The sequence below is a fragment of the Sesamum indicum genome, linkage group LG6, assembly GCF_000512975.1.
Source record: "Sesamum indicum cultivar Zhongzhi No. 13 linkage group LG6, S_indicum_v1.0, whole genome shotgun sequence".
In the NCBI taxonomy this organism is placed as follows: domain Eukaryota; kingdom Viridiplantae; phylum Streptophyta; class Magnoliopsida; order Lamiales; family Pedaliaceae; genus Sesamum; species Sesamum indicum.
Genome location: NC_026150.1, coordinates 11,088,742 through 11,101,523, shown reverse-complemented (window position 1 = coordinate 11,101,523; position 12,782 = coordinate 11,088,742). Strand labels below are relative to the sequence as shown.

Sequence of the window (12,782 nt, the reverse complement as noted above, 5' to 3'; positions counted from 1 at the left end):
TATATATATATTATATTATTATATACATAATATTATTATTATTATTTTATATATTTAATTAAACTTTTCTTAAAATACCAATTACACCCTTTTCATTTTCTTAATTACTATAATTTGCCCCCAAATATTATAACGAACTCCAGTTTAATCCGTTCAAATTTTATTATATTCCAAATTCAGTTTATAATTTATTTGCTAATTATATCTAGATTTCTAATAATTACCAATTAGTCTCCCAATTAAATAAATAATTCTACGGACGTCACAATTCATGGACCGAGTCAGCTCGGAAAGAAAACATAGCAGATCTATGGACTAAGCCAGTGTTCCAAATTGCCCATTCTCAATATCTTGATAAGATGGACTTGAGGTCAATAGGTAATTAATTTTAGGTTAAGTGGGAGATTGTTAGAATAGGCAACCAGAAAGTCAATGTGATTGACCTTTATGTAATCTATTTGACAGACTTGATGTAATATAATATTTTGCAGTGAATAAAATAAGTATTCACTATTTGGCTTTACCTTTATTGTGCTCATTTAATTATGTTTATATTGTATAAATATCATAATAAAGTCCATAGACCACATAGACAACCCATGCAGTTGGATCATGTATTGGATGGTGGTTTTAAAACCAATTGATGAGGGTTAAGTTTTAAATCTTCCAAGTCAAGGGTATCAAGATAGCGCATCGAATGTCCTACTGAGAATTAAGCTATGCATCCTATTCATTAGATGAGTGTTGCGTTTCATCGACGATAGAGATTGGACGATTATATGATCTTTTGGTGGGTTAACTAATTAGAAGTCAAGACTACTGAACTGACTCACGGGGAATCATCATATGGAAGTCTTGGAGGTTTGATCGATATGATTAGAGTTCCTCAGTTATGATAGTATGGAAGTAGTACTCAAACTTTAGGAACCATGGCAATCACATACACAAGATGGGTGTATCTTAGATCTGAAACGAGGTGTTTGTGTCACAGACATGTTATCCATAAGCTTTGTCTACTATAGTCAGAATGTGTAGCGAGGACGATGTATTTCAAGAAAGGGTCCGTTCTATATCAGTATGTGATAATGGTATCTCTTATGCACTCGGGGACGCGTTCATGCTCTCTGAAACTTTAGCCACGGTAATTGGCCGAATAGGGAATGGTTTCCTATCTTGACGCAATGAAACCAACACAGACTTGAGCATCAATCATAATTTCCTAGTCCAAGATGAGAATCGACATCCAATGCATGCCCTAGACTTAGTCCGGGATATGGTAGGCAGAAGTATCGCACCCTTATGGAAATGGGGAGCCTAAACATTCATACCAATAGGATGTCTCTATTAGTATGTCGTTGCTACACAGCCATCCATGAGAATAGGATTGTGTTGGGCACGAGCCTATGTTTAGTTGGGGGGTGAACCTAAAGAGTCACACATAAATTACCGATGAGGTGAAGGAATTAATTTGGAGTTAATTTTGAAAGATGTTAAACAATTTGATTATTTGTACATGGGATATTCCATTGGATATATGACCCAATATTGTATTAGGCCTACATTGATTAATAAATAGGATTTATAAATTAAGAGAATTTGGACTTAAGTCGTTAATTGAATTAAATAACTTTGGGCTTAATTTATATAAGCCTTGAATTAAATTAGATTTAGTTCATTGAACCTTTTAAGGTTGTCTTGAATTGATTAGAATAAGCCTTGGCCCACTAAATTAGGCCCAACAACCAAGTTGACTTTCATATTTGGAAGGTGAAGAGTTAGACTCTTCACACATTTGTAATTTGAAGGTCTTTTTGGGACCTTAACACTTAGGGGGGTCTTTTTGAGACCTGTTTGTTTGAAGATCTTTCTAAGACCTTTCCACTTCTGATTTTTCTGAGATATAAAGTGATATTTTTTTTGTTGCAAAAGCTGCATGTGAAAATTTTGACAATGCATCGACCCTCTCTTTTTCTTCTCTCAAAACTTGATGCAGTTACAAGTTTATAAAGCTAGACCGTAGTTCTCTTACTTTCTAAGATATCTGACCATGTTTGCCTCTTTGCTTTATAAGCTCCACTAAACTATTAAGCCACCAGTTGGGAGTTTGTACAAGTAATCAAGTGTTAGCTCTTAGCTGGGAATCCAATCTTATTCTTGCAATTAGTGGTTTATACTCTTCTTCATTATTAGTCACCGTGAAATTTAATTTTAGGGCCATTTCAGATTCGAGACCTTCAGGGTCCCTCAAAATAATACATGTTCCCCTTTATGCCGAGTTTGAAGATCCGTCTACTTGAAAAAACCATTTGCCATGGTTGATCTCTTCATCATGGATGTTCATCTCTACTAAAAAGTCTGTAAGCACTCAAGTTTTGATTCTAGTTCTTAATTGAAATTCAATATGATATTGTCCAAGTTCCACTGCCCATTTCACCAATCTTCTGAAAACATCAAGTTTCAAAAGTACTTGCTTCAGCGGCTGATCAGTTAATACAAGTACAACATGAGACTGAAAGTAAGGTCTCAATTTCCTTGTTGTGATTACAAGTGCTAAAGCATATTTCTCAATCACCATATAATTCTTTTCAGCTCCAATAGCATGCGACTCACATGATAAACTAGTCATTGTTTACAGTCCATAACTCTTATTAGCACATAATTTACATGGGATTTGAATTAGCCAGATACAAATATAAATATTCTCCTTCTATAAATTTTGAAAAAATGGAGAGGGAGAAAGGTAACTTTTCAAATTATTGAAAAACTTTGTCACATTCATCAGACCATTCAAAGGTCTTCATATTTGGCAAAATTTTTTAAAAAAGACAAACAATTGTCAACTATTTTGGAGATAAATCTGCTAAGAGATATTCACCCAACCAATCGTTGGATGTCCTTCACGAATTTTAGATGGGCATCTGTAGGACCGCTTCAATCTTCCTACGATTGGCCTCGATCCATTTCTCTGTGACAAGGTATTCTAAGAACTTGCCACTGCAAACCCCAAATATAAACTTGGTTGGGTTTAATTTCATTCCGTACCGCCGCATGACTTGGAAAGATTCTTCCAAATGTGTTAAGGACTTCAACTCTTTTAAGATTTTTACCAACATATCATCCACATCTACCCCATAATCTTATGAATCAACTCTTTGAACATGCGATTCACGAGCATTTGATACGTTGCACCTGCATTCTTAAGACCAAATGGCATGACAAATAACATTAGATTTAATTTTCAATAATAAATGAAGTCTTAATGCGATTTGCTTCGCTATAAAAATCCGATGGTACCATTGGCAGTCATCCGTCATGCTTAATAAAACCCAACCTACCGTGGAGTGCCCGAGTTGATAAATTCAAGGGAGTGGATAGAGATCCCATGGGTAAGCTTTATTAAGAACAGTGAAATCTGTGCACATTATTCATTTTTCCCCAGGCTTTAGCACAATTACCATATTCACCGGCCATTTAGTGTATTCAATTTCCTTGTATCCAGTAGCTAATAATTTATTAACTTCATTTTTCGATGATTTGATCAATTTTTTACCCAAAATTCCTCTGTTTCTATCTAATAGGTTTTGCATTAGGATCCACATTCAACTTGTGTTCAATAATTTCTGGATTGATCCTTTCAAAATCAGATGTTGTCCATGTGAACATGTCAACATTCTCTTTTAGAAAATCAATTAACATTATTTCCATATATGAAGGAAGCTAACTTCCGATCCTTGTTGTTCTGTCAGAGTTGCTTGGAACCCGCACTACAACCTTGTGATTGGAGGGCTCCATCCTTTCTACCTTCATTGTCTTAAAGTCTTGTTCAACTTCGAAATCTCATTGTCTTTTTTCTACTTTCTCCCCAACTATTTTTCTTTGAGTTGAACTTGTTTTGACCGAGGTATGATAGCACTCTCTAGCTAGTTTTTTTGTCACCTTTCACTTGCCCCACACCATTCTTGGTTGGGAGTCTGAGCTTAAAATGATATATAGACACTAACGCCTAGAATTGGTTCAATGCAGGACGTCCCAAAATTATATTATAATAGAAAGGTGTGTTCTACCACCAGATATCTCACCATTACGGTACGTCCACATGGATCATATCTAAGAAAAGTTGGCAAGCCAATAGTTCTAATAGGAGCAATTGCCTCTCCTCCAAACCCTAATCAAAGGTGTGTTTACCGTTTTGATGTTAGCCAAATTGATATCCATCCTTCCAAATACATTCCGGAAATAAATATCAGTTAAAGTGTCAAGGTCAACTAATACCTTTTGTACTGGTAAGTTCGCAACATCTATGGTAATGGCAACAATGTCATCATGAGGCAAAAAACACTCCTTAAGGTCTCTGTAATCAAAGATGATACATCTAAACTTGATTGTTATAGACAGTACAATAGGATTGTGTCGAAAGCTAGAGAAACTTTGTCCAAACCTTACGTACCTACCCCTTTGACTTGAAGAATCATCGCAAGCCCGTCCCCCTGAGATTGTGTTAATCACACCTCTTCTCGGTTGATTATCATCAATTGGGGTTGTTTTCCGTGGGATTTCATGTTCTCTATCGCGATACTTTCTTTCTTGGCTTCGGGACCTATTTCCCTCACGCGGGGTCTGCGCCCTTTGTGACTTTCAGTTTTCTTGGCCTCAGTGTTTTGAATAAATTCTTTGAAATATCTTTGTCTTATTAACCTTTAAATCTCATCTTTCAATGAAAAGCAATTTTTTGTGTCATACCCCCCTATCCTTATGGAACTTGCAATAAAATTTTGAGACTTTTTTCGATGGGGTTGGCTTGTCTTTGGCAGCCACTGGAATAGTTTTTTTTTCAATATTCATTAAGGTCTCCACCATTGTGGTGATCAAGGACGTATACTCATGAAATCTCTTGTACTTGGATGTTGTGTATTTTTTAGACTCGGACTTGGTTTTATCTTTTCGCTTTCTATTTTTTTCAACTCTTCTTGCTTTTCCAATTGAATCTTCCTATTATTTTCTTTAAGGATATCCATCCCCTCTTCTTGTATATACTTTTCTATGACCAATAACTCTTAAATCAGGCACATCAAGTACCTTTATATTGAATCTATCAATGAAACTCCTCAAGATTTCATCATCTTTGGTCTGATAGCGGACAAGTGCACTGCCGATCGTTTTGCCTTATTCTTACTCATGAAGTGATGTAAAAATTTTCTAGTGAGTTGATCAAATGATCCAACTGTAGCTCACCTCCTCAGAAGGAACTCTATGTATTCTCTAGTTAATCCTCTCCTAAGGAGGAGGAAGAGGTGCTCTCTCTTCCCCTACAAAGAAAAGAGCTCTCCGCAACTGCAGATTCATTAGAGGCTCTAGAACATATGGATCCACAAAATCTTCATGTTCCTCATCTCCATTTGAGGACGTGGAGGGACCATACCTCTCTTAGCTGCCTATTCCTCAAACATTCTTCTCAAATCATTTAGCGATATAGCCAACAATTCCGGTGCCTTAGGCGGGTTAATAAGGTGCATACCCGGTGGACCAACGACTACTTGTTTTCATGTCCCCCTTTAGGGTTTCCTGGAGTCTTATTCATGTTCTTTGTTTCGAAAGAACTGGAGGGTGTTCCCACATACGACGCTAAATATTATAGCAAGGTATCTGGGACGTATATAGTGAGTATTTAAGGTCTTTACTACACCAAATGCTCCGACTACGCTCTCAAAGGTGAGGAAATCCTGCAAAACAAGGCAACATTCAAGCTAAACCACAAAGGTTCCCATCGATGACTTTTCAACGCTCAAGTTAGTTTTGAATCTAAGGTCTTCGATAGAAAAAGTGTAAAGAGTTGGGATAGCAAAAGTTGTACCTGATGTGGGACATCCATATTTATATATGTCGATTGGATTGTACTATTACACGTACACCCTAAATCAAAAACATGATCAATGGTATGCAGTGGCTGCACATATCTTGTTCTAGACAATGTTAGATTGTGGTGCTAGCAGATAAGACAGTGCTTTTATCAGCGAAGGACGACTGTTATTTTTGTCAATTATGAATGTCATCAGGATACCTTAAGTACTTAGGAAAAATAAACATAAAGATAAATCCCTCAATAAGGTCTTTAAAGATACTATTTCTCAAGGTCTCCTAATAAGTCTTGCGCGTCACCTTCCTGTACATGAAGGTCTTTAATGCATATCATAATAAATATCCCCACTTTACAAAGATTTATAGTAGTTGTGTGATGTGCCTTTGGTGCTTTTAAATTTATGAGCTTAAGAAACACTGTTGTTGCCACGTTCGCAATCTAAAGGGCATAACAATTATTGTTGATTTATAAAATTGATACCTCTCAACATCAAGTTGGAGATACATTCAAAACCGAATTTCTCATATTGATGTCCACTTAATATAGTACTAAAAATTGTTTTAAAAATAATTATTTATAATTATTATTTTAGAAATAGTGATTAACAATATATCAAGTATACCGTATCTCCAACATTTTTACAAAAAAAGTGCACATATCAAATTTTTTATTATTGTTTTTTATTTTAAAGCCAAAATTAATATTTTAAACAATTTAAAAGTATTTTCTTGCAGCTAGAACTCAAGGTCCATGGTGGGCTGGTCCGACTTAAGATCGGCACTGAAAATCTCGAAAAAAACTCGGCCCAAGATTGACCCATTATTACTTATGGTTAGTCTTGCGGTGGTCTTGGACCTTTAAATGGGCTCCAATTGGGTCTATTTTTAAATCCAAGCTCAGTCCATGGACTAGCCCAATTGAGGCCCGACCAACCACAGATCAAGCTCGGGTGCCTTATTTATTTTATTTTTTTTTTAAATTGAAGTTTTCTTTTGAATAATAACTTAAATTTATGATTGTATTATGAAATAAACAAATACTAAATTCAACCACACAAAAATTTATAACTAGAAATTTTTTTTTATGACTATATAATGAAATTAAATAATAATTTACCTAACCAGCTTAATAATAACCTTAAATGATAATAAATTCAAAGTTGATTTAAAATAAACAAAGAGTATTAATGAATTAAAGTACCAAAAGTATTCGAAGTATAACAATAAAGATTAAAATTTTTAAAGTTTCAAAAGTGTAAAAAAAGCTATTAGAATAGTCAATTTAGATGAATGAATTAAAAATCATATGCCACATATTTATGCTATTATAAAAAAAATTCATTGATCGTACGAATTTTTTATTGTTCTATTTTACCCTTATGTTCATTTTATTCTTTCAAAAAAAAAAAATTCGCCCACAAACTTTCATAATCTTAATAATCCTATTACCATTAATTTTTTCTCTCTTATATTCTCCATATTGTTTTTCTTAAACCCACAATTATAATTTTTTGAAACCCACAATTATAATTTTTTTCTTTCTTATTTTACTCCATATTTCTTTTTTCTCATATACTTTCATCAACTCACTATCTTTTTATAATTTTTTCTCTTCATTTCACACTATATATATTTTTTTATATGCTCGTGAAAATTGCGTCCAACAACAACTACAGTTATTATAAGAAAAAAGGCCTAGCAGACCCAACTAGGTTGGGTTGGTCCCATATATCAATACTTGAGACCAGCCCAGAATCGGCCTTATCCCAAGCAGGTTTGGCCAAACTAGCCAACTTTTTTACTAGTGCAATTCGATCCTGGGCCAAACTAGGCTAGCTCAGTCCACTGCACATCTTGAGCTAGAACTGTGGGTCATATGATATGACACTAGACTAGTTGTGTGTGACAACATGAAAAGTCTTCTTATTGAAACTGACTAAAAAATTGTCTTCTGTTATATATTCGATGGAGGGTAACTCTTCGCAGCGACTACATCCTACTATTGGATTTATGGAGCTTGACTAACTTTAGCTTTTAGTGAAAAAAGAAATAGGGCTAAATGCAATATACCCTCTGTGATATAATAATTAAGCCCTGTGGAAGTAAAAAAAAATCATTTTTACTCCTTTGTGTTTATCAAATTAAAGCAAAAAGACTGCTAACGTGATTTTGCGTGTTTCATGCCCATTTTGTTAATATTGAATATAAAATTAAATTTATATTCTTATATAAAATAGTTGAATCTAATCATTTGAATATAAGGTTCACTTTTGACTAGCAGATCAATGGCTTGAATTTTACATAATTCAAATCAACGGTGTAGTTTTAAATTACATATTTATATAAAAAATATATAAATATATTATAATATATAGGTATATAATTGAAATTATTCATCATATTTACATATATAGATAGATAGATAGATAGATAGAAAGAGTGGTGATTGATGCAATTGGGGGCTCAAGGGGGAGGATGGCCACGGTGCTAGAGAGAGGGGGAGGGAGAACAACAACGGAAAATTGATTAGCAGGGCGACCAAGGAAAGGGGGGAGGGGAGGTGGGTAGCAACAGGAAAGGGGCGGGGGAGGGCAACAACAGGACTGGTAGGTCGAATGGGACGAGCGAGGACACGACAACACCATGCAAATAAAGGAGAAAGGAGGGGGTGGTGGCTATCAGTGAGGGTGAGTTAAGTTATAAAATAATATATTACCTTAAATATTTAAAATTATATATATTATATATATTTATATAAAATAACATTTATTCTTAAAAATTATAAAAATTTGCATCAAGCGCGTTTGTATGACACCACCTATCTTAAGAGGTTTTTTGCTTTATTTTATAATATATAGATGAGTTAATTGCTCTTTTTTGTTTTACAAGAAATTTTTTGTATATTATCAATATAATAGGAGGATAAATTTTATTTTTTCCAAAAGAAATATCGACCTCTAATTTTGTAAGTATTATTTAGCTACCCATTTTTTACTATAAATTTTGTACTTGAATAAAAATAGTATTTATGTACGAAAAGTTTCCCACCCTAAAAACATATCGTTGTATAAATATTAGTATGAAAAAACAAAATTAAATGTTTTTTTTATCATTCAGTTTCAACTTTTGGATTTCACCCATAGTGATGAGCTCCAAAAATACAACCTAACACAAGCTATTACAAAACAGAGATATAACAACTGTAATATTAAAATAAAACAGAAACATGACAATATATAAGAAAGGAATAAAATCGAAGAGGCTCAAGGAGCCGAGATCAGGGGACAAAGCACACGGCATCAATGGCGCAACCCACCATCGGTTGCACCAAGAACCACGGCCACCAAGGCTAAAAAATACACAGACCCACATCTCAAGTATTTATTAGTTCGCAAAGAACTTATCAGAAAACTCTCAATTTTTCTTCGTAGATAGCTCGCATATTTTAAATTCAAAAGGGGCTTATTTATACTGTAAAATATGAGAAAAAGAGGGAATTTGAGCGCGGAGTGAATTTCCAAAGTCATTGGAAATGGGAGAAGAAAACTACGAGGTGGGGAAGGCAAAGTGCCGTTGCCATGGAAGAAGAAGAGAGTGAGTTCTCGCTGAGAAAAAGAAAAGAATAACCAGTAGAAATGAGAAAAGTGAACCTAATTGATTCGATGATGTCTTGGTGGCTGCGAGTGTGCCTTTGGTGGCGTTGATTAGCCTTGGTGGCTGTCGTCTCTTGGTGGGTTTGAGCAACCGGTGGTTGGGTTGTCGGCCTTTGTGGTTGTGGACTTCCTATCCGATCCGACTCCTTAAGTCAAAATTATTTATTATTATTATTTTTTCTCACTATTCTTATTAAATATAATTATTATAATATTAATTTGTATTCCACTATAATAATTGTATTTTTTTCTTGTCTCGCCGCTGGGTAAATTCCTAACATTCAACAGTGAGCCAAACAAGCCCAATAAAACCAACACCTCGCTCGCTTCGTACAGTTGAACACCATATATATAATGCGGTGCCGTCTCCTTCTGACCTTTTCTACTCCACCACCTCCTCTGTTCCATTGCTCCTTTCAGAACCAACGCCGACCCACATCCGCAGACCATAGTACACCCTCGTTGACTCCTTTCAGAGTTTTCGTAATTCAAATACCCAAAGAAAAGGTATTCAGTATTCATACGGTGGTGCTATGGCTGTGCCGCCGGTGAAATCACAGCCATTGCACAACTTTTCCTTGCCCCACCTCAAATGGCCCCACAAGAACTCCTCCTCTTCCGCCTCTGGATCCACCTCCCTCCAACACCGCCTTCGCCACCATGACTCCCCCGATCAACGTCACCACTGCTACCCCGACGCTGGCTGCAACTTGGAGAGCGGACCCACGACTGCTTCGCAGTCCAACAGCTTGGTGTGGGAGGAGGACGACGACAATGAAGCAGCGAGGCCTTGGAACTTGCGGCCAAGGAAAGAGGTCATCAAAGCGGCGTGGAATTTGGACAAAGGAACGAGGGATGGGAATAATTATAACAAAACTATTAGAAGCAGTAACGGGGTTAAGTCGCAGAGGCTAAGCGGTTTGCTGGAAGGAGGAAAGCTCAGTGGTGGGGTTGAGAGGAAGGAGAAGAGGAAAGTTTGGATTTCTCTGTCGAGGGAAGAAATCGAGGAGGATGTTTATGCTTTGACTGGAGGTAAGCCTGCCCGTAGACCAAGAAGATGGCCCAAGAACGTTCAGAAACAACTCGACGTATGTGGGTTTGAAATGCTTCTCTCTCTCTCTCTCTAGATTCTTATCTTTTTGGGTATGGTGGATGTTAACGGGTTTTTCTGTTTTGACAGAGTGTTTTTCCTGGATTGTATTTGGTGGGGGTCGGACCTGACTCATATCGGGTTCGTGATGCTTTACCATTTCTGGATATAATTGGATTTATTTCTCTATATGCATGCTTAAGAATCATTATATGCTAATGAGTTTATGCTTTAATCTCTGAACTTCTATTAGTGAAAGGTTTAGCTGGACAAAAGTTAGAGGTATGACCATAGGATAATTTTAGAGGAAGCGAGACTCTTGATGTAACGGCAAAGCTTCTTTTTCACTCAATAGAGTGTGAAATATGTTCATGCTAGTTTTGTCAATGCATCTGTCTGCATGCATATTGTGAATGTCTGCACCCGGACTCACAATAACCAAATGCCCTCTGATGCTTATAATTGCATATGTTGGTGGGGGGTTGCCAGAGTTTCTCAAGTTCTTTTCACTCATATATGTTTGCTGGTTTAAGTAATATGAAGCTGATTGCCTGATAATGTGATATGCAGAGAGGAATTTGATGCCAATATGGAGATTGGCAGCATGTGGTTTGCTGCAATGTGTGCATCGGCTGAGGTATATCTATGTAAACAACGATAAAGATATTTCTGAAATAGATCGACAGTTACAACCCATTTGTTATTTTTCTTTTGTAGCTTAGTTCAGGGTGTCGTCTAGAGTTTAGGGCTTAATTGAGTGTTCGAAAGAAGCCTAAGATGTATTGAAGCTTTCTGTGAATAAATGAGTCGGATTTAGCCTTGCCGGAATGCGATATAATAATAGATTGGCTTCACCGGGAGGCAGTATTTTCTATTTCAAAAGTTCTCATCTTGAATATATTCCTAACATGACTCACAGGCTTCCCGACCTCACTTGGGAGCAGTTCTCATGCCTGTAGTTTTGTTTCTGATATCGAACTCCATTGAGGAAGGATTGAGAGGCTCTGCTAGCTTCCTGTATTAGGAGGGCACTTCCATACCTGGCCTAGACAAGGTTGGAAGTTTATATAACATAATCTTTCTTATACTCAATGCTATGATCATATACTCTGTTAAAATCTGCCCAGTACCTCAGTGTTAATTGTTTTCATAAAGTTTTGCATGAATCGGTGCCGAATTTCATGATGACCTTTTTTCTTAACTTCAGTCTACAAAATATTCTTGTTGCATGACTGGATTTATACTTGGATCCTTCTATGTTCACTCTTCATGCTGTCAGCACAGAGTATGACATTCATGCTACAACTTTGGCCAGAAGTTAATGTTCACTCTTATTTTTCAAGATTCATATGCAAGTTATCTTATTGAAGTAATATGTGTATCTCCGAGTGTATATGTCAGTCAAGAATTATCTCGTAAGATACCTGTTGTAAAACTTCATCTCTTTTTAACCTGATAAGTGTTTTTCATATGCGAAATAGGAAACATACACTTTACCCCCCTCACCCCCTTGAACTGAGAAATGAGTACAAAAGTTCTTTTGAAAAAAAAAAAAAGCAAAATTTTTTTGGGCGACCTCGACCTCGTTGGGTCCTTTTAACTTAAAGAAAATTCTTTTTCAGAATTTTGTTCCACGTGACCTCGATGGATCCTTTTAATTTAGAAAAAATTCTTTTTCAAAATTTTGTTATATGAAACCTCAATGGGTTGTCTATATTTGAAATTTTTCTTTCAGAATTTGATCACATGCGACCTCAATGGGCCGTTTATACCTGAAAAATTCTGTTTCATAATTTTATTCCACACGACCTCGATGGGTCCTTTTACCTTAGAAAAAAATTCTTTTTCAAAATTTTGTTCCACGCTAACTCAATGGGGTCCTTTTAACTTAGAAAATATTCTTTTTCAGAATTTTGTTCCACACGACCTCGTCGGATCCTTTTTGACTTAGAAAAAATTCTTTCTCAGAATTTTGTTCCATGTGACCTTGATGGGTTTTTTTGACTCAGAAAAAAAAATTCTTTTTTAGAATTTGATTATAAGTGACCTCAATGGGTTGTTTATACTTGGAAAAATTCTTTTTCAATTAAACGCAACCTCAATGGGTTGCTTTAACTTGGAGAATTCTCAGAATTTAATTGTATGCAACCTCAATGGGTTGCTTTTACTTGGAGAATTTTTAG

The 12,782-nt window shown here is 35.8% G+C and overlaps 1 protein-coding gene across 4 annotated transcripts; it reads left to right on the top strand.

Annotated features, from left to right (window-relative positions):
* LOC105164351 lies at positions 9,855-12,120 on the top strand. Of its 4 annotated transcripts, none has more exons than XM_020694520.1 (4): positions 9,855-10,601; positions 10,690-10,740; positions 11,170-11,236; positions 11,519-12,120. In XM_020694520.1, the coding sequence occupies exons 1-4, from the start codon at positions 10,567-10,569 to the stop codon at positions 11,621-11,623; spliced, it is 258 nt and encodes an 85-aa protein (XP_020550179.1). In that variant the 5' UTR covers positions 9,855-10,566; the 3' UTR covers positions 11,624-12,120. The 4 variants fall into 4 exon arrangements, 3 of the variants coding, with proteins under 3 accessions (XP_020550179.1, XP_020550178.1, XP_011081285.1); XR_848018.2 differs by having other exon boundaries at positions 9,860-10,597; positions 11,519-11,754; XM_020694519.1 differs by lacking the exon at positions 11,519-12,120 and having other exon boundaries at positions 9,859-10,601; positions 11,170-11,512.

Bases quoted from the DNA above. Each gene is read 5' to 3' on its own strand.
- LOC105164351 (XM_011082983.2), top strand. From the start codon at position 10,043: ATGGCTGTGCCGCCGGTGAAATCACAGCCATTGCACAACTTTTCCTTG. The intron at 10,598-10,689 runs GTATGTGGGTTT...CTGTTTTGACAG, and splicing joins ACGTTCAGAAACAACTCGAC to AGTGTTTTTCCTGGATTGTA.